This window comes from Leucoraja erinacea, chromosome 19 (genome assembly GCF_028641065.1).
Source record: "Leucoraja erinacea ecotype New England chromosome 19, Leri_hhj_1, whole genome shotgun sequence".
NCBI lineage: Eukaryota > Metazoa > Chordata > Chondrichthyes > Rajiformes > Rajidae > Leucoraja > Leucoraja erinaceus.
Genome location: NC_073395.1, coordinates 6,822,753 through 6,840,630, shown reverse-complemented (window position 1 = coordinate 6,840,630; position 17,878 = coordinate 6,822,753). Strand labels below are relative to the sequence as shown.

The window sequence follows — 17,878 nt, the reverse complement described above, 5'->3', positions numbered from 1 at the left end:
ACAATACAAGATCCTATAATTTGAGTATTGAGAGTTGTCAGAGACATCGAGATTTCTCTATTTGAATGAATTATAGTTAGATTTAGTCGGGACACAACTTGTTCACTTACAAGCTCTGAGGAAATGCAGCTGTAATTGAAAATAAGGAAGGCGTGTATATGGCAGCAGTCATACTTTTAGTCGTTGCTTTGGACTTGCATACTCTAGAATAATGTCCCTTCTTGCCACAACTATTACAAGTTGCCTCTCGAGCAGGACATGTCTCTCTCTTATGAATATTACTCCCGCAAAAGTAACAGTTCCTTTTTGAATAATTATATGCTGCAGCAAGGGCACCTTTATCAGTAGAAATTGTTTCCGTTTGCTCCATATTAGTACGTGGGTGAAATTCTTTTGTAGTAGTTGCAGCAGAATACACATTAGATGAGCCATAAGCATCTGAATTTTTCTGAGCCAAGTCTAAAGAGTAAGCTTGATTGTAAGCTGACTGTAAATCCAAGCCCAACTGTTCCATTGTCTCAGCATATGACAATCCCGCTATCCCGGGAATTAATTTAACTTTATTACTATTTACACTATATATATATATATATATCTCGTATATAACTTATATAATATATAGTTTATAATACAAAAAACAATGGAGATTTATCAATAACAAATCTGTGTTTCAGAAATTCGCTAACACAAGAATTGTCCTTTGTAGAGAGAGAGAGAAGAGAGAAAAGAGAGAGAGAGAGAGAGAGAGAGAGAGAGAGAGAGAGAGAGAGAGAGAGAGAGAGAGAGAGAGAGAGAGAGAGAGAGAGAGAGAGAGAGAAAACAAAGAGAGATAGACAGAAAGAGAGAGAGATAGAGAGAAAGAGAGAAAGAGAAAACAAAGAGAGATAGACAGAAAGAGAGAGAGAGAGAAAGAGAAAACAAAGAGAGATAGACAGAAAGAGAGAGAGAGAGAGAGAGAGAGAGAGAGAGAAGAGAAAACAAAGAGAGATAGACAGAAAGAGAGAGAGAGAGAGAGAGAGAGAGAGAGAGAGAGAGAGAAAGAGAAAACAAAGAGAGATAGAAAAAGAGAGAGGAACCGCTCAATTCCTTCTTAACAATCCATCCACAGAGCCCAACTGGTCTTACCTTTGTTGTCTGTATTAAGAATCTCAGCAGGGAACCTGGATCAACAACTGATGAAGGATCACAGATGTTCCCGGGAGTTTCTAGGGGAGTCGGTCTTACAAAGGGACCGATAGAGCTCAGTTGTCTCCCTTCCAATCCCGGCAACCTCTGCAACCTCTTGCACAGTCAGCTGTTGATGGGGTCCCAGCGAGGCCTGCCAAAAGAAAACCCGCCAATGAAAATGGTTCTTTCATAACAACTAAACAGGTTCACTTCTTAATACACAGACAACTCACAAACGTTTGGTAGACCAGTTCAAAACGTTACTCATTATCGGCCGATGGAAGGGTGGGAGAACTCGCCAAGTGAGCAGTTACAGACACTTCACCGTCCTCATCCACTTCTTCGAACAACAGAATTACATCGTATTATACAGTGGTTTTTTTGTCACTTTAGCACATTCCACAAACATTAGTCATGGTCAGAGGTACAGAGAATAAAGGTTTCTACAGTATGCATCACATCAAAGACATTTTGTCACCTGGTACAAGATATCTTACATATTAAAGACATCGGCCATTTGTCAATATCCCTTAGATCAATCTAGTCTCCTCTCTCGTCACTTCCCCCCCTCACAGACATCGGACATTTGGTGCAAGGCATTTTACATATCAACGGCATCAGCCATTTGTCAATATCCCTTAGTGAGATCAATCGAGCTTCTTCTCTGCTTCCTCTCTCATCACTTGGTAGAAACATGTCATAGTTATTCATTATCTCAATACACAGAAACCTAAACTTGGCTTTCCGCATTCATCTACTGGAGAAAAGCCTAGTTTGAGACTAGATATAAGCTGTAGTCTGGCCCAGGAACCAATTTAATATCTTCTTACATTTTTAACTTAATTCAGCCTCATCATTCCTTCCTTTTATCAGAATGTTGATAACAACTGGAGAGTCCTTGCCGAGTACATACGAAAGATCATAAGCATCTCATTGGACAAATTACTAGTACAACTGGTAATACAATCAATCCATAGTGGAATATCGTTCCCCATGTCCCTCCAAACATATTAAATGGCCACCAATCTCCCCCAGAGCTCTAACCATGGAATTCAGTTCCTGCCTTCCTCATTTTAGCTCCTTCCATTCTGATATGGGCAGCCAAGTTGGTAATGTTGGAGGAAACATTGGGAATAAAAGTGCAACATTCTCCACCTATTATTGCACATGTCCCCTCCTTTTTCTTCTCATCTCGGTTTTAAAGGATTCCCCCTTTATCCTTAAGCTGTGACCCCTTGTCCTGGACTTCCCCAACATCGGGAATAATCTTCCTGCATCTAGCCTGTCCAACCCCTTAAGAATTTTGTAAGTTTCTATAAGATCCCCTCTCAATCTTCTAAATTCTAGAGAGTATAAACAAAGTCTATCCAGTCTTTCTTCATAAGACAGTCCTGACATCCCAGGAATCAGTCTGGTACATATGCAACTAACAACACCCTGTGCAGTGATGGGGTCCTTTTAGTCGTTCCCAAGTTGCCCCGTCTGCTGGCGGCATTCCTGGTAACCGTGGGTAGGGCCAGGATCCACATACAAAATATGTGCCATTAACTGGTCGGGGTGGGCCGATAATGGTGGCTGCCTGAGTTGACATACAAGTACTGTTTCCCAAGAATACACCTGTGCCTTGGTGGTGGCAAAAACAGGTAGCATTAACTGGCCTGTGCGGATCTTTTACTATCTGGTAGTCGGGGTATATCTGCGACATTTGTCACGTTCAATTTCCAATCTCCTTTGAAGGGAGGGGTGTACCATCCTTCAAAGTGATTGTATTTCTGGCCTCCGTAGGTGATGGTTATTGTTTCGTTTTTGCTATTTGTTATCCGTATGATTTTTTTAGACAGGACGGTTTTTTAGCGGAGTTACAGAAACACCTCATCGCTAGTCTCTCCGTAAGGTTTAGTGGAATGGGGACCAGGGGAATTCCTTCATTACTGCTAGTCCGAACACCGGTGCATACCCAACATTCAGTCCCATGTGCCCGTACAGCAAACTCATGGCTCGTAGCCAGATAGGTATTAGTCCATGTCACCCCGGCCATGGCTAGGATCGTCTGTAGAGCGAACATCAGTCGTGCCGTCCTTGTGTCCAATCTTTTTGCAGTCGGAGAGATGTATCCAATGTGGATGGTTTTCAACCTTCACTGCTGTTGGTGTAGTCAGCAGCACCTGGTATGGTCCGTTCCACCAGGGGCCAAGTTTCTTGCGGTTCCAATTTCTCATAAGTACGTAGTCCCCTGGTTGGACTATTTCACTCTGGTCAGCATCAGGTAGCGGCCTCTGGGACGCCTTTACCTGTAAATACAATGCTGACAGAATATGGATGAGTGGTTGAACATAGGTCATTATTTCATCATTTAATGCGTGTAAACCTAAGGTTCCTTCATAATTTTGTTTTTTAATACCCCATTGGCCCTTTCCACCATCCCAGATGCCTGTGGGTGGTGTACACAGTGAAATTGCTGTCGGATATTAAAATGTGCACATATTTCCTTATTAATAGTGGCAATAAAATAGCACATTCCACAAACATTAGTCATGGTCAGAGGTACAGGAAATAAAGGTTTCTACAGAATGCATCACATCAAAGACATGGTACAAGATATCTTACATATTAAAGACATCGGCCATTTGTCAATATCCCTTAGTGAGATCAATCTAGTTTCTTCTCTGCTTCCTCTCTCATCACTTGGTAGAAACATGTCATAGTTATTCATTATCTCAATACACAGCAACCTGAGGCAAACCTAAACTTGGCTTTCCGCATTAATCTACTGAAGAAAAGACTAACTTGAGACTAGATATAAGCTGTAGGCTAGCCCAGGAACCAATTTAATATCTTTTTATATTTTTAACTTAATTCAGCCTCATCAAGCTCTATCGAACTCTCTCTTGAAAGCATCCAGAGAACCGGCCTCCACCTCCATCTGAGGCAGAGAATTCCACAGATTCACAACTCTCTGTGTGGAAAAGTTTCTCCTCATCTCAGTCCTAAATGGCTTACCCCTTATTCCTAGACTTTGTGCGGCCCCTGGTTCTGGACTTCCAAAACATCGAGAACGTGTTTCCTGCCTCTAGCAAGTCCAAACCCTTAATAATCTTATATGTTTCAAGTCAAGTCAAGTCAAGTTTATTTGTCACATACACATACGAGATGTGCAGTGAAATGAAAGTGGCAATGCTCGCGGACTTTTGTGTAAAAGACAAACAACAAAACAACCAAACAAATTATAAACACAATCATACCACACATATTCTTTTACATAATTCAGATTCAGATTCAGATTCAGATTCAATTTTAATTGTCATTGTCAGTGTACAGTACAGAGACAACAAAATGCATTTAGCATCTCCCTTGAAGAGCGACATAGCAAACGATTTGAATAAATAATGGGGTGAGAGCAGTCCTTGGCGATGCTGAGCGCCCTCCGCAGACAACGCTTGCTTTGGACAGACTCAATGGAGGGGAGCGTGGAACCGGTGATGCGTTGGACAATTTTCACCACCCTCTGCAATGCCTTCCGGTCGGAGACAGAGCAGTTGCCATACCATACTGTGATGCAGTTGGTAAGGATGCTCTCGATGGTGCAGCGGTAGAAGTTCACCAGGATCTGAGGAGACAGATGGACCTTCTTCAGTCTCCTCAGGAAGAAGAGACGCTGATGAGCCTTCTTGATCATAGTAGAGGTATTGTGGGTCCGAGAGAGGTCATCGGAGATGTTGACTCCCAGGAACCTGAAGCTAGAAACACGTTCCACCTCCGTCCCGTTAATGTGGATGGGGGTGTGCGTGCCGCCTCTGGACTTCCTGAAGTCTACAATGAAGTCTACAATTAACTCCTTGGTCTTCTTGGAGTTAAGGGCCAGGTTGTTGTCAGCGCACCATGCTTACTTATTAGATTCCTTCTAATAAATAATAGAAGGAAAAACATTCTGTAGAGTTAGTCCCTGGTGAGAAAGGCGTTTACAGTCCGAATTGCCTCTGGGAAGAAACTCCTTCTCAACCTCTCCGTTCTCACTGCATGGCAACGGAGGCGCTTGCCTGACCGTAGCGGCTGGAACAGTCCGTTGCAGGGGTGGATGAGGTCTCTCATGATTTTGTTTGCTCTGGAGTTGCACCTCCTGTTGTATAGTTCCTGCAGGGGGGTGAGTGAAGTTCCCATAGTGCGTTCGGCCGAACGCACTACTCTCTGCAGAGCCTTCTTGTCCTTGGCAGAGCAATTCCCAAACCAGATGGTAATGTTCCCGGACAAGATGCTTTCCACCGCCGCTGCGTAGAAGCACTGGAGGATCCTTGGAGATACTCTGAATTTCCTCAATTGCCTGAGGTGGTAAAGGCGCTGCCTTGCCTTACTCACCAGTGCTGAGGCGTGTGATGACCATGTCATATCCTCAGAGATTTCAATAAGATATCCTCTCATCCTTCTAGACTCCAAAGTGTACAAGCCCAGCTGCTCCATTGTCTCAGCATATGACAGTCCCGCCATCCTGGGAATTAACCTTGTAAACCTACGCTGCACTCCTTCAATAGCAAGAATCTCCTTCCTCAAATTTGGAGACCAAGACTGCACATACTTTCTTCACTGGAGATCCAGAAGTGGCGGTGCTGCCCTAGCAGCTGCGGCTTCGTCTGCAGTCTGTCTGTTTTTTCTTTTTGTTGTTGTTTTCTTTTGGCCTGTTTTGGTTAAATTTCATCCTTCGGGGCGAGGCCTAATGGCGAAGTTGGCGGCCTCCAACTGGGACCGACCTCGAGCCTCCGGAAGCAAAGCCAGCCAGGACTTACCAACGCGAGGCTGGCCGACTTCGTGGCTGTGGTGGCGTTCCGGCAGACGACATCGTCGGGAGCTCGCGGGTCCCAGGTTGGTGACCTGTTTCTCCGGAGCTCCCGCAACAACAGCTGCGTCCGCTGGACTGGAGGGCGGCAGCTTCGACCGCCCCGGGCCGCGGAGTTGAACCGACCCGTTCACGGAGCTCGGATTCAGCCGCGGGACTTACTTACCATCGCCCGGCGTGGTCACAACATCGGAAGATTGGATCGCCTCAGCGCAGAGGTAGAACAAGGAGGGAAGAGACAAAGACTTTTGCCTCCATCACAGTGAGGAGGTGCCTGGTGAACTCACTGTGGTGGATGTTAAACTGTGTTTATTGTGTGTTTTGTTATTTTATTCTATGTTATGACAGCAAGGGACAAAATTTCGTTCAGACCGAAAGGGCTGAATGGCAATAAAGGCTACTTATACATATGTACTTATACTTAGGTGTGGTCTCACTAGGGCCCTGTACAACTGCAGAAGGACCTCTTTGCTCCTATACTCAACCTCTTGTTATGAAGGCCAACATGCCATTCGCTTTCTTCACTGGAGGTGTACGAAATCACGAGGGGAATAGATCGGGTAGACAGATGCGCAGAGTCTCTTGCCCAGAGTGGGGGAATCGATGACCAGAGGATATGGGTTTAAAGTGAGAGACGCGGGGGTGGGAAAAAATTGAATAGGAATCTGAGGGGCAACTTTTCCACACAGTGGGTGGTGGGTGTATGGAACGAGCTGCCGGAGGAGGTAGTTGAGGCTGGAACTATCGCAACACTTGGACAGGTACATGGATAGGACAGGTTTGGAGGGATATGGGCCAAACGCACGCGGGCAGCAGGTGGGACTAGTGTAGATGGGGCATGTTGATCGGTGTGGACAAGTTGGGCTGAAGGGCCTGTTTCCGTGCTCTATCATTCAATTAATATAATATCTTCATCTGAGTTTTCGAGAGTTTCCTGTATCTCTCCATCGCCACTTGAAACAAATTTCATCTGTCGAAGAACAAAAAATTATTGAGAAGATATTTCTTACATTCCTCCCTCTTCCTCTCTCACTCTCTCACTCCCTCCCTCCCTCCCTCGCTCCCCTCTCTCTCTCTCTCTCTCTCCATCTCTCTCTCTCCCTCCCCACTCTCTCTCTCTCTCTCTCTCTCTCTCTCTCTCCCCCTCCCTCTCTCTCTCCCCCCTCTCTCTCTCTCTCTCTCTCTCTCTCTCTCTCCCTCTCTCTCTCTCTCTCTCTCTCTCTCTCCCCTCTCTCTCTCTCTCTCTCTCTCTCTCTCTCTCTCCCTCTCTCTCTCTCTCTCTCTCTCTCCTATCTCTCTCCCTCTCTCTCCCTCTCCTTTCCCTCCCTCTTTCTCTCCCCGTCTCTCTTTCTTTCTCTCTCTCCCTCCCTTCCCCTCTTCCTCTCTCTCTATCTTCCTCTCTCCCTCTCTCTCCCTAAGTTCCAGGAGTATTTATATGACAAGTTCTTGGATCAGAATTAGGCCATTCGGCCCTTCAAGTCAACTCCGCCATTCAATCATTGCTGATCTATCTGTCCCTCTCCTCCCACTCTCTCCTTCCCTCCCTCTCTCTCTCCCAACCTCTTTCTCCACCCCCCCCCCCCCTCCCCCCCCCCCCTCTCCCTCTCCCTCTCACCTTCTGACGGTCTGGAATGATCATTGCAAGGGCCATCCATGGGATTTTTTCCGTGGGAATTTTTCTTTTCCGAAGAGTCCTGGTTTGGGGAGAGGAGACGGGGTGGAATTTCTTTCGGCAGAAGTCAGTGATTCTGTGGAAGTTCCTGCAACAGAAGGAGATGAGCGTTTGTCGGCGCTGGGCCATTACTCACCGGAGTTTCGAAGAATGATGGGGGGGGGGGGGGGGCACCTCATTGAAACTTCACCCGAACAGTGAAAGGCCTGGATAGAGTGGATGTGGAGAGGGTGTTTCCACTGGTGGGAGAGTCTAGAGTCTAGGACCAGAGGGCACAGCCTCAGAATTAAAGGACGTTCCTTTAGGAAGGAGATGAGGAGGAATTTCTTTAGTCAGAGGGTGGTGAATCTGTGGGATTCATTGCCACAGACGGCTGTGGAGGCCACAAGTCAGTGGATATGTTTAAGGCAGAGATAGATATTGTTGATTAGTGCGGGTGTCAGGGGTTATGGGGAGAAGGCAGGAGAATGGGGTTAGGAGTAGACTCGATGGGCCGAATGGCCTAATTCATTCCTAGAACTTGTGAAAAAGGTTTGGGGAGAGAGAGGGGAAGAGAGAGGAGAGAGAGAGGAGAGAGAGTGAGCGAGAGAGGGAGAGGGATGGAGAGAGAAAGAGAGAGGGAACGAAAGAGAAAGAAAGGGAGATGGAAAGAGAGGCAGGGAGGGACAGAGAGAGAGAGAGAGAGATAAACATACCTCCATAGAATAATGACAAAGATCACAAGAGTCGAAATGGCCACAATGATCGCGACAATGACACCGGTCGACAGACCTGGATGGAAAAGATGGCATCAATGCCTGATCACTCTCTCCCTCTCTCCCTCTCCCCCCCTCTCTCCCTCTCCCTCTCCCTCTCTGGGGGTGACTCAGTGCGGGTGACGTGGAATTCTCTGCCACAGAGGGCGGTGGAGGCCGATTCTCTGGATACTTTCAAGAGAGAGTTAGATAGGACTTAAAAATATCGGAGTCAGGGGATATGGGGAGAAGGCAGGAATGGGGCTACTGATTGTGGATGATCAGCTATGATCACATTGAATGGCGGTGCTCCCTCTCTCTCTCTCTCTGGCCTCCTCCTGCCTGTCTAAGTCTATAGGGGGGTTGCACGGAATTTGAACCACTGGGTCATAGGGCTCTCCGCACAGAGCTCCCTCCCTCCCCCCTCTGAAGATACATCCGTCACTTCCGGTCTATGTTAAATAATGCTAATAAACCTTTTCCTACTTTCCTACCTGTTGAAAACCTCCAAAATCGATTGAATTTTTTGCGCTGAAAACTATTTGTGGGGAGTCGGGTCTATTCCTGAGAGACACGTACCCCACTTTAAAATTCCCCTCACGTGAAGCTCCAAGGTATAGAGAAGCCGAGAACTGAAGGGACAACTGCAGCTCAAGTGCTTGTAAACATTGAAAATATTGGGATGGGATACCGCGTCACATGCTCACTGCATTTCATCAAGTAAGGCATTAGTTTTTTTCTTGATTCCTTTGGGAATATCTAAAAATTCTCAGAAGTGATAAATCTGGCTGTTCGGCCCACAGATGCGTTTTCGTTTTGTATGTCAAAACCCCCCAACGAGAACCAGGGGCGATTTAAACAAATTACACCCAGATTTATCTACACTAGCTCCAAACTTTTTAGGGTGCCAAAGGACTAGAAAACAAACCACAAATAATGCCCCATCTGTTGATCCCCCCCAGTGAGCAACACGGCCAATGTTCACTAGCCAAGCACTGGCTGTTGTTGTCCCCTTCAGCTCTCGTTTCTATCTACCGTCATTTCTCCTCAAGTTTGGAATTCTGAAGTTGGCTAAATGTCTCACACGCTTATCCCGATTTCCATCATTATTTACAGCGCAGAAATTGACAATTTCAGCGGGTTTTAACGGGCCCGCTACGCTGGAAACAATGGTCACTGCCGACCTGCAGTTCAACACGTGTACTCCACTTGGAGTAGCTTAGCAACAGTACGGGTCATGGGTCGTGACCCGACTGCCATGAAACCTCCCTATTGAGTCTAGAAGTTGGGAGGTCACGTTGCGGTTGTACAAGACGTCGGTGAGCACATTTTCCTCTCCCTCTCTCTTCCCTCCCTCTCTCTCTCCCCCTCCCTCCCTCTCCCTCTCAATTCAATTTCAATTCAACTCAATTTTAAAACTTTATTGGCATGATAAAAAACATTGTGGGGCCTGTTTCCGCACTGTATCACTCTACGACTCTAAACTGTGTTTTGTTCACTTACCTGAACTTGGCACCGAGACAGACAGACTGTAGTTAGAATTCAGGGAGTAACCATTGACGTGGACTTGGTAGACACAGGCGTAGTGATTTACCCCAGCGCTTCTTGTCTCGTCCAAGAGGAACATCGAAGAAGAATTTGACATTTGAACGCTCTCAATTTGCTTGTTGCCATTCGGCCAAAGTTGAAACAAGATCATCGTGGTTTACCCATCACCTTGTCCACCGGGATGGCGTTTACATATTGCTGAGAGAATGGAGCATAATTCTACACTCTGGAGTTTAGAGGGATGAGAGGGTATCTTATTGAAACATATAAGATTGTTAAGGGCTTGGACACGCTAGAGGCAGGAAACATGTTCCCGATGTTGGGGGAGTCCAGAACCAGGGACCACAGTTTAAGAATAAGGGGTAAGCCATTTAGAACGGAGACGAGGAAACACTTTTTCTCACAGAGAGTGGTGAGTCTGTGGCCATTTGTGACTGAGATGTGGAGAAACCTTTTCCACCCAGAGAGTTGTGAATCTGTAGGATTCTCTGCCTCAGGGGGCGGTGGAGGCTGATTATCTGGATACTTTCAAGAGAGAGTTAGATAGAGCTCTTAAAGATAGCGGAGTCAGTGGATATGGGGAGAAGGCAGGAACGGGGTACTGATTGTGGATGATCAGCTGTGATCACATTGAATGGCGGTGCTGGCTCAAAGGGCCGAATGGCCTACTCCTGCACCTATTGTCTGTTATCTATTGGTTGGTGCTAAATTTGAACCACTGAACCATAGAGACCTCTCCCTCCCTCCCCCCCTCCCTCCCTCCCTCCCTCCATACACCCACCACCCTCTGTGTGGAAATGTTGTCCTAATAAACCTTTTTCCCTTCACCTTAAACCTGTGTCCTCTGATCCTCGATTCCCCTACTCTGGGCAAGAGACTCTGTGCATCTACCCGATCTATTCCTCTCATGATTTTGTACACCTCTATAAGATCTCCCCTCATCCTCCTGCGCTCCAAGGATTAGAGTCCCAGCTGCCCCAACCCCTCCCTGTAGCTCAGGCCCCTCGAGTCCCGGCAAATCTTTGTGGAGTTACCTGTATCATTTCTTTCTGTTGGAATAGCTGGAAAGAGAGAGGGAGAGGTTTACATTGAGCAGGTACAGCACAGAAACAGGCCCTTCGGCCCACAATGTATTAGAAGTCAGGAGGTCACGTCCCACCCCGACCAACATGCCCCGTCTACACTAGTCCCACCCCGACCAACATGCCCCATCTACACTAGTCCCATACCGACCAACATGCCCCATCTACACTAGTCCCACCCCGACAACACTAGCCCATCCCGACCAACAAGCCCCATCTACATCTCCCACCCCGACCAACACCCCATCTACACTACTCACACCGACCAACATGCCTATCCACACTAGTCCCACCCCAGCCAACATGCCCCATCAACACTAGTCCCCACCCCGACCAATATTCCCCATCTACACTAGTCCCACCCCCCGACCAACATGCCCCATCTACACTAGTCCCCCACGACCAACATGCCCCCCCTACACTAGTCCCACCCCGACCAACATGCCCCATCTACACTATTCCCCCCCCCGACCAACATGCCCCATCTACACTAGTCCCACCCCGACCTACATGCCCCATCTACACTAGTCCCACCCCGACCAACATGCCCCATCTACACTAGTCCCACCCCCGACCAACATGCCCCATCTACACTAGTCCCACCCCCCGACCAACATGCCCCATCTACACTAGTCCCACCCCGACCAACATGCCCCATCTACACTAGTCCCACCCCGACCAACATGCCCCATCTACACTAGTCCCACCCCGACCTATGCCCCATCTACACTAGTCCCGACCAACATGCCCCATCTACACTAGTCCCACCCCGACCAACATGCCCCATCTACACTAGTCCCACCCCGACCAACATGCCCCATCTACACTAGTCCCACCCCGACCAACATGCCCCATCTACACTAGTCCCACCCCGACCAACATGCCCCGTCTACACTAGTCCCACCCCGACCAACATGCCCCATCTACACTAGTCCCACCCCGACCAACATGCCCCATCTACACTAGTCCCACCCCGACCAACATGCCCCATCTACACTAGTCCCACCCCGACCAACATGCCCCATCTACACTAGTCCCACCCCCGACCAACATGCCCCATCTACACTAGGCCCACCCCGACCAACATGCCCCATCTACACTAGGCCCACCCCGACCAACATGCCCCATCTACACTAGTCCCACCCCGACCAACATGCCCCATCTACACTAGTCCCACCCCGACCCCGACCAACATGCCCCATCTACACTAGTCCCACCCCGACCAACATGCCCCATCTACACTAGTCCCACCCCCCGACCAACATGCCCCATCTACACTATTCCTACCCCGACCAACATGCCCCATCTACACTAGTCCCACCCCCGACCAACAATGCCCCCGTCTACACTAGTCCCCACCCCGACCAACATGCCCCGTCTACACTAGTCCCACCCCGACCAACATGCCCCATCTACACTAGTCCCACCCCCAACCCCCATCTACATGCCCCCCCGACCATCTACACTAGTCCCACCCCGACCAACATGCCCCATCTACACTAGTCCCACCCCGACCAACATGCCCCATATATACTAGTCCCCACACCGACCAACATGCCCCATCTACACTAGTCCCACCCCGACCAACATGCCCCATCTACACTAGTCCCACCCCGACCAACATGCCCCATCTACACTAGTCCCACCCCGACCAACATGCCCCATCTACACTAGTCCCAACCCCGACCAACATGCCCCATCTACACTAGTCCCCCCCCGACCAACATGCCCCATCTACATTAGTCCCACCCCGACCAACATGCCCCATCTACACTAGTCCCACCTGCTGCCCGCGTTTGGCCAATACCGCTCCAAACCTGTCCTATCCATGTACCCGTCCAAGTGTTGTGATAGTCCCAGCCTCAACTAACTCCTTCGGCAGCTCGTTCCATACACCCACCACCCACTGTGTGGAAAAATGTCCAATTAAATCTTTCTCCCCTCTCTCACCTTAAACCTATGTCCTCTGGTCCTCGATTCCCCTACTCTGGGCAAGAGACTCTGTGCATCTACCCGATCTATTCCCCTGGTGATTTTGTACATCTCCATAAGATCACCCCTCAACCTACTGCGCTCCAAGGAATAGAGTCCCAGCCCTTTGCCCCAACCTCTCCCTGTAGCTCAGGCCCCTCGAGTCCCGGCAACATCCTCGTAAATCTTCTCCGCGCCCTTTCCAAGCTCGACGACATCTTTCCTGTAACACGGTGCCCAGAACTGAACACAATCGGAAACACAATACTCTAAATGCGGCCTCACCAACAATATTGTAAGGCTGAAAATCAACCACAATTATATAATTGTAAATTGAGTCAGGAAAAAAAGCTGTCGTGCATTAAACAGTCCAAAGCAGGGAAGGAAAAAAAATGTTGCTTCCCTGCAGCATGCAGGAAACATTCTTAATAAATTATATAATATGTGTTGCAGAACAAACTCCATATTGCCATAATCAATAAACAAAGTGATTCGACCTACGTGTTAAAATATGCCTTTCTTCAATGTCGCCCTGTGAATAGAATTGAACGAGGAGTTAATACCTGTAGAAAATAGAGATGGAGAGTGAGGGAGGGAAAGAGAGATGTAATGATTATCACTTACCGAATAGCAAATATATGTAATGTGGTGGCAACCTTCAACCACTAAACTTTGTCCATAAGTCACGTTTTTTATTGGTCCAAAACAATCTCTTAGAGAGCAATATACTGTTTCCTGGAGAGAGAGAGAGAGAGAGAGAGAGAGAGGGAGACGGGTAAGAGTGATAGGGGTAGAGAGAGAGAGGGAGGGAGAGAGAGGGGGGGGGGAGAGAGGGGTAGAGAGAGAGACACACATATACACGGACACACGCAGGGCACCTGTACATGGTGGGGTACACACACATGTTGGGCCGAAAGGCCGGTATCTCCCCCTCTCTCCCCCCCCTCCTGTCCTCTCTCTCCCCCCCTCTCTCTCCCCCCTCTCTCTCTCTCTCTCCACCCTCTCTCTCTCCCCCCTCCTCTCTCCCTCCCTGTCTCCCTCACTCTCTTTCTCATTTCAATTCAATTTAAGAACTCTCTCCCCCCCTCTAATACATCTCTCTCTCCCCCTGCCTCTCTTTCTCTCTCTCCCCCTCTCTCTCCCTCTCTCCTCCCCTCAATCCTCCCTCATCCATTCACTCCCTCCCTCCCCTCATTCCACCTCCCTCTCTCTCTCCCCCTCCTCCTCTCCTCACTCCCTCTCTCTCTCCTCCCTCTCTCCTCCCCCCTCCTCTCTCCTCTCCCCCTCCCCCTCTCTCCCCCCCCCCTCTCGCTCTCCCCCTGTTCTCTCTCCCCCCTCTCTCTCTCCACCCATCTAAATGACACAGAGATTTAAAAAAACACTCACATTAATAGACACACGAGAAAAGCCTTCACAATGTTTTAAAGTCGCGTTTATCGCTACAGTTTTCACGACTGAATCTTGACACGTGTAGGTTTGTTCCACGATGGCGACATTTCCTAAATCAAAATAGGACATTTGAGTTGAGTGTGGTTTATTGTCCCGTGTAGTGAGGTACAGTGAAAAGCTTCCTTGTTGCGTGCTGTCCAGTCAGCGGGAAGACTGTTCATGATTACAATCCAGCCGTCCACAGTGTACAGATACAGGATAAACGGAATAACGTTTAGTGCAAGTTAAGGCCAGTAAACTCAACTAATAATCTTGTAAATCTTCATTACATTTGTCTTACAAAGTCTCTCTCTCTCTCTCTCCCTCTCTCTCGCTGTCTGTCTCTGCATCTCTCTCTCCTCTCGCCGCCTCTGTGTCTCTCTCTCCCACTCTCCCACCCTCTGTCTCTCTCTGTCTCTCTCTCTCTCTCTCCCCCTCTCTCTCTCTCTCCCTCTCCCTCCCTCTCTCCCCCCTCTCTCCCCCCCTCTTCCCCCCCCCCCTCTCTCTCTCTCTCTCTCTCTCTCTCTCTCTCTCTCCTCTCCCTCTCCTCCCTCCCTCCCTCCCCCCTCTCTCTTCCCCTCTCCCTCCCTCTCTCACCCCTCTCTCTCTCTCTCTGTCTATCTTCCCTCTCTCTCTCCCCCCCCCCTCTCTCGACAGTATCTATCTCTCTCTTTTTCAAAGAGAGAGCTAGATAGGGCTCTTAAAGATAGTGGAGTCAGGGGATCTGGTGAGATGGCAGGAATGGGTTTCTGATTGGGGATGATCAGCCATGATCACAGTGAATGGCGGTGTTGGCTCGAAGGGCCGAATGGCCTACACCTGCACCTATTGTCTGTTGCCTAATGTCTATTCCCCCCTCCCTCTCGCTCTCTCTATTCCCCCCCTCCCTCTCGCTCTGATTGTCGCTCCCTTCAGTTTCCCAGGGGGTCGGGACGGACTGGAGTTGGGAGGGAAAGGTGGGGGGGGGGGGGGGGGGGGGGGGGTGGGTGGGGTGAGGAGGGGTGTGGGGTTGGGGTGACTTAGTGCGAGTGAAAAGTGTAGGAGAGGTGTACTGACTGTGTGGGCAGACACATTGGAAGTGATTGCCCACCAGTCTCAAAAGCCGCTGTGTCTCCCTGTCCCTGGGATAGCAGGGGGTGATCAAACAGCACAATACCCCCCTCCCCCTCCACGCCAACATAAAGGGCAACGATCCCATGGCTTTTAGCGTCAGAAACAGCGTGCGGGCGACAACCACCCGCCATAACGTGAGAGAGATCATGCACTGTTGTCGGTCTCCTTTGCACGTCGGTGTTTCTGTCTTTCCCCACTCATTGTTGGCCCTGGGTGTCACCACCACCACCCCCCCCCCCACCACCCCTCTGCTTCCCAGCCATGTGTGCGACCCCTTCCCTCCCCTCTCCAGCTCCCCGCCCATTGCACCGGGCGCGGGGGCTTTGCACTGTCTTCACGTCGGCGATGCCAGCAGGTCAGTGCCAGTCGCCCCGGGGCAGGAGCGGGGTGGGAGGGGGGGGGGGAAGTGAATCAGCGGGCACACCTGCTCTGCCATACCGTGGGCAATCAGCCTGCATGTGACCCATGGCCCTCTAAAACCTTCCCATCCATTTATCAGTCGTTAATAACCTCAAGAAAATTCCTGCTTCAGTTTCTTGGGTCCAACTCAGAGAGAAGTCATTCTCCCAATTTTGCTAGCCCTTGCTGTCTCCTCCCCTTCCTTAACCCTCTAGTTGTCTCCTCCCACCCTCCCATCCGCCCGCCCTTGGGCTCCTCCTCCTCCCCTTTTCCTTCCTTCTCCCCCCCCCCCCCCACCCCCCATCAGTCTGAAGAAAGGTTCGGCCCCAAAACGTCGCCTATTTCCTTCGCTACATAGATGCTGCTGCACCCGCTGAGTTTCTCCAGCATTTTTGTGTACCTTCAGAGAGAAGTCTCCCCCCTTAAGTCTCCAGGGTTAATTGCTCCACTGTTTATAATGCTCTCTGCATTATGAAGTCCTCGACAGTGACACAGTCAGCACACATATCTCCCATACTAAGTCACCACAAACCCCCCCCCCCCCCCCCCCTCCGCTCCCCTACCCCCCCCCCCCCCCCCCCCTTTCCCTTCCAACTCCTGACCCCTGGGAAACTGAAGGGAGCGACACGGAAACAAATAATGTCAGACACAAGAAAGGGCAGATGCTGGTTGACAAAAAGTGAACACACAGTGCTGGAGTAACACAATGACACAGCAGAATTTTGGAAACGTCATCCCGTCACCCATTCCTTCTCTCCAGAGATGCTGCCTGTCCCGCTGAGTTAAAGAGCGCCCGCGGTAGACTCACGAATCACTACGGTAAACTCACGGGCTGCTACGCTCTTACAACGAGTTTAAATGTTTCAAATTTTAACTTCAAGAGTAAATTTGACTCGTGAAAATCTTTGATCATGAATCGCACTGTGAGACAGGGGTTTCTCTCTCTCTCTCTCCCAAACACACACACAAAACTCTCTCTCACGCACGGCAAAAGTTACGGGGATGGAGAGCGAGGGAGGGAGAGAGGGAGAGAGGGAGAGAGGGAGAGAGAGAGAGAGAGGGAGGTGAGAGCAGGGATATTTCTTGAAACCATCGTTCTCCCTCTCTCTCCCAAACTTTACAAAACTTTCAAGAATCTTTTAATAACTTTCTCAAACCTCACAAAACGTTTACAAAACTTTCTCAAACTTTACAAAACTTTACAAAACTTTCTCAAACTTTACAAAACTTTCTCAAACTTTCTCCCTCCCTGCCTCCCAAAGCTCTGTCTCCTTTTACCTGCAATGAAGGCGGGAATAATGCGGGAAAAAAGGAATATTCCACAGATGTTCTTCCAGGAGACAATTCCAGACATCTTCGTGCGGAAAGCCAAACGAGCAGAATGGCGACCAGAGGAGCCGGAAGGGGAGGGAGGGAGAAGGCGTGGAAATTTCTGGAACCTTCCACGTAGTTCTCTTTCCCTCTCTCTGTCTTTCCGTGCACGGAGAGGGCGGAGCGTGTTGGTGCGTGTAGTCCTGAACTCACGCTCATACACGCTTGCAAACACACCTACAGTGCCTTCCATAATGTTTGGGACAAAGACCCATCATTGATTTATTTGCCTCTGTACTCCACGATTTGAGATTTGTAATTCAATAAATCACATGTTTGTCCTCATCTCAGTCCTAACTGGCCCCCCCCTTTATTCTTTTATTCTTAAACTGTGACCCCTGGTTCTGAACGCCCCCAACATCGGGAACATTTTTCCTGCAGTTACAGTAAGTGAAAATCTAGCAGGCAAGCAGGATGCTTTCTCCAACCACCCCCATTTGATGGCTATTATCTTCCACCGCTTCTACCCAGTGCTTGGTACTTACTTCCAGCAGCCACTGGTTGTCCTCCAGGATGCACCGAGCCGCAGCTTGACCCACGCCGGTCAACTGGGCGAATTTGGCAC

General features: G+C 49.2%; 1 protein-coding gene across 1 annotated transcript; it reads right to left on the bottom strand.

Annotated features, from left to right (window-relative positions):
• Positions 1 to 773: 773 nt before the first annotated feature.
• LOC129706155 (uncharacterized) lies at positions 774 to 17,431 on the bottom strand. The gene is made up of 8 exons (XM_055650183.1): positions 17,221 to 17,431; positions 14,389 to 14,501; positions 13,627 to 13,737; positions 13,504 to 13,534; positions 10,984 to 11,010; positions 8,363 to 8,438; positions 7,611 to 7,755; positions 774 to 6,965 (listed from the first exon to the last, which is right to left on the bottom strand). The coding sequence occupies exons 1-8, from the start codon at positions 17,294 to 17,296 to the stop codon at positions 6,885 to 6,887; spliced, it is 660 nt and encodes a 219-aa protein (XP_055506158.1). The 5' UTR covers positions 17,297 to 17,431; the 3' UTR covers positions 774 to 6,884.
• Positions 17,432 to 17,878: the final 447 nt, after the last annotated feature.

Excerpts from the sequence above, each read along its gene's own strand:
- LOC129706155 (XM_055650183.1), bottom strand. The coding sequence starts at position 17,296 with ATGTCTGGAATTGTCTCCTGGAAGAACATCTGTGGAATATTCCTTTTT. Across the intron at positions 13,738-14,388 it reads TTTCTCGTGTGTCTATTAAT|GAAACAGTATATTGCTCTCT; the intron begins GTGAGTGTTTTT and ends CTCTCTCTCCAG. Across the intron at positions 6,966-7,610 it reads TCATTCCAGACCGTCAGAAG|ATGAAATTTGTTTCAAGTGG; the intron begins GTGAGAGGGAGA and ends GTTCTTCGACAG.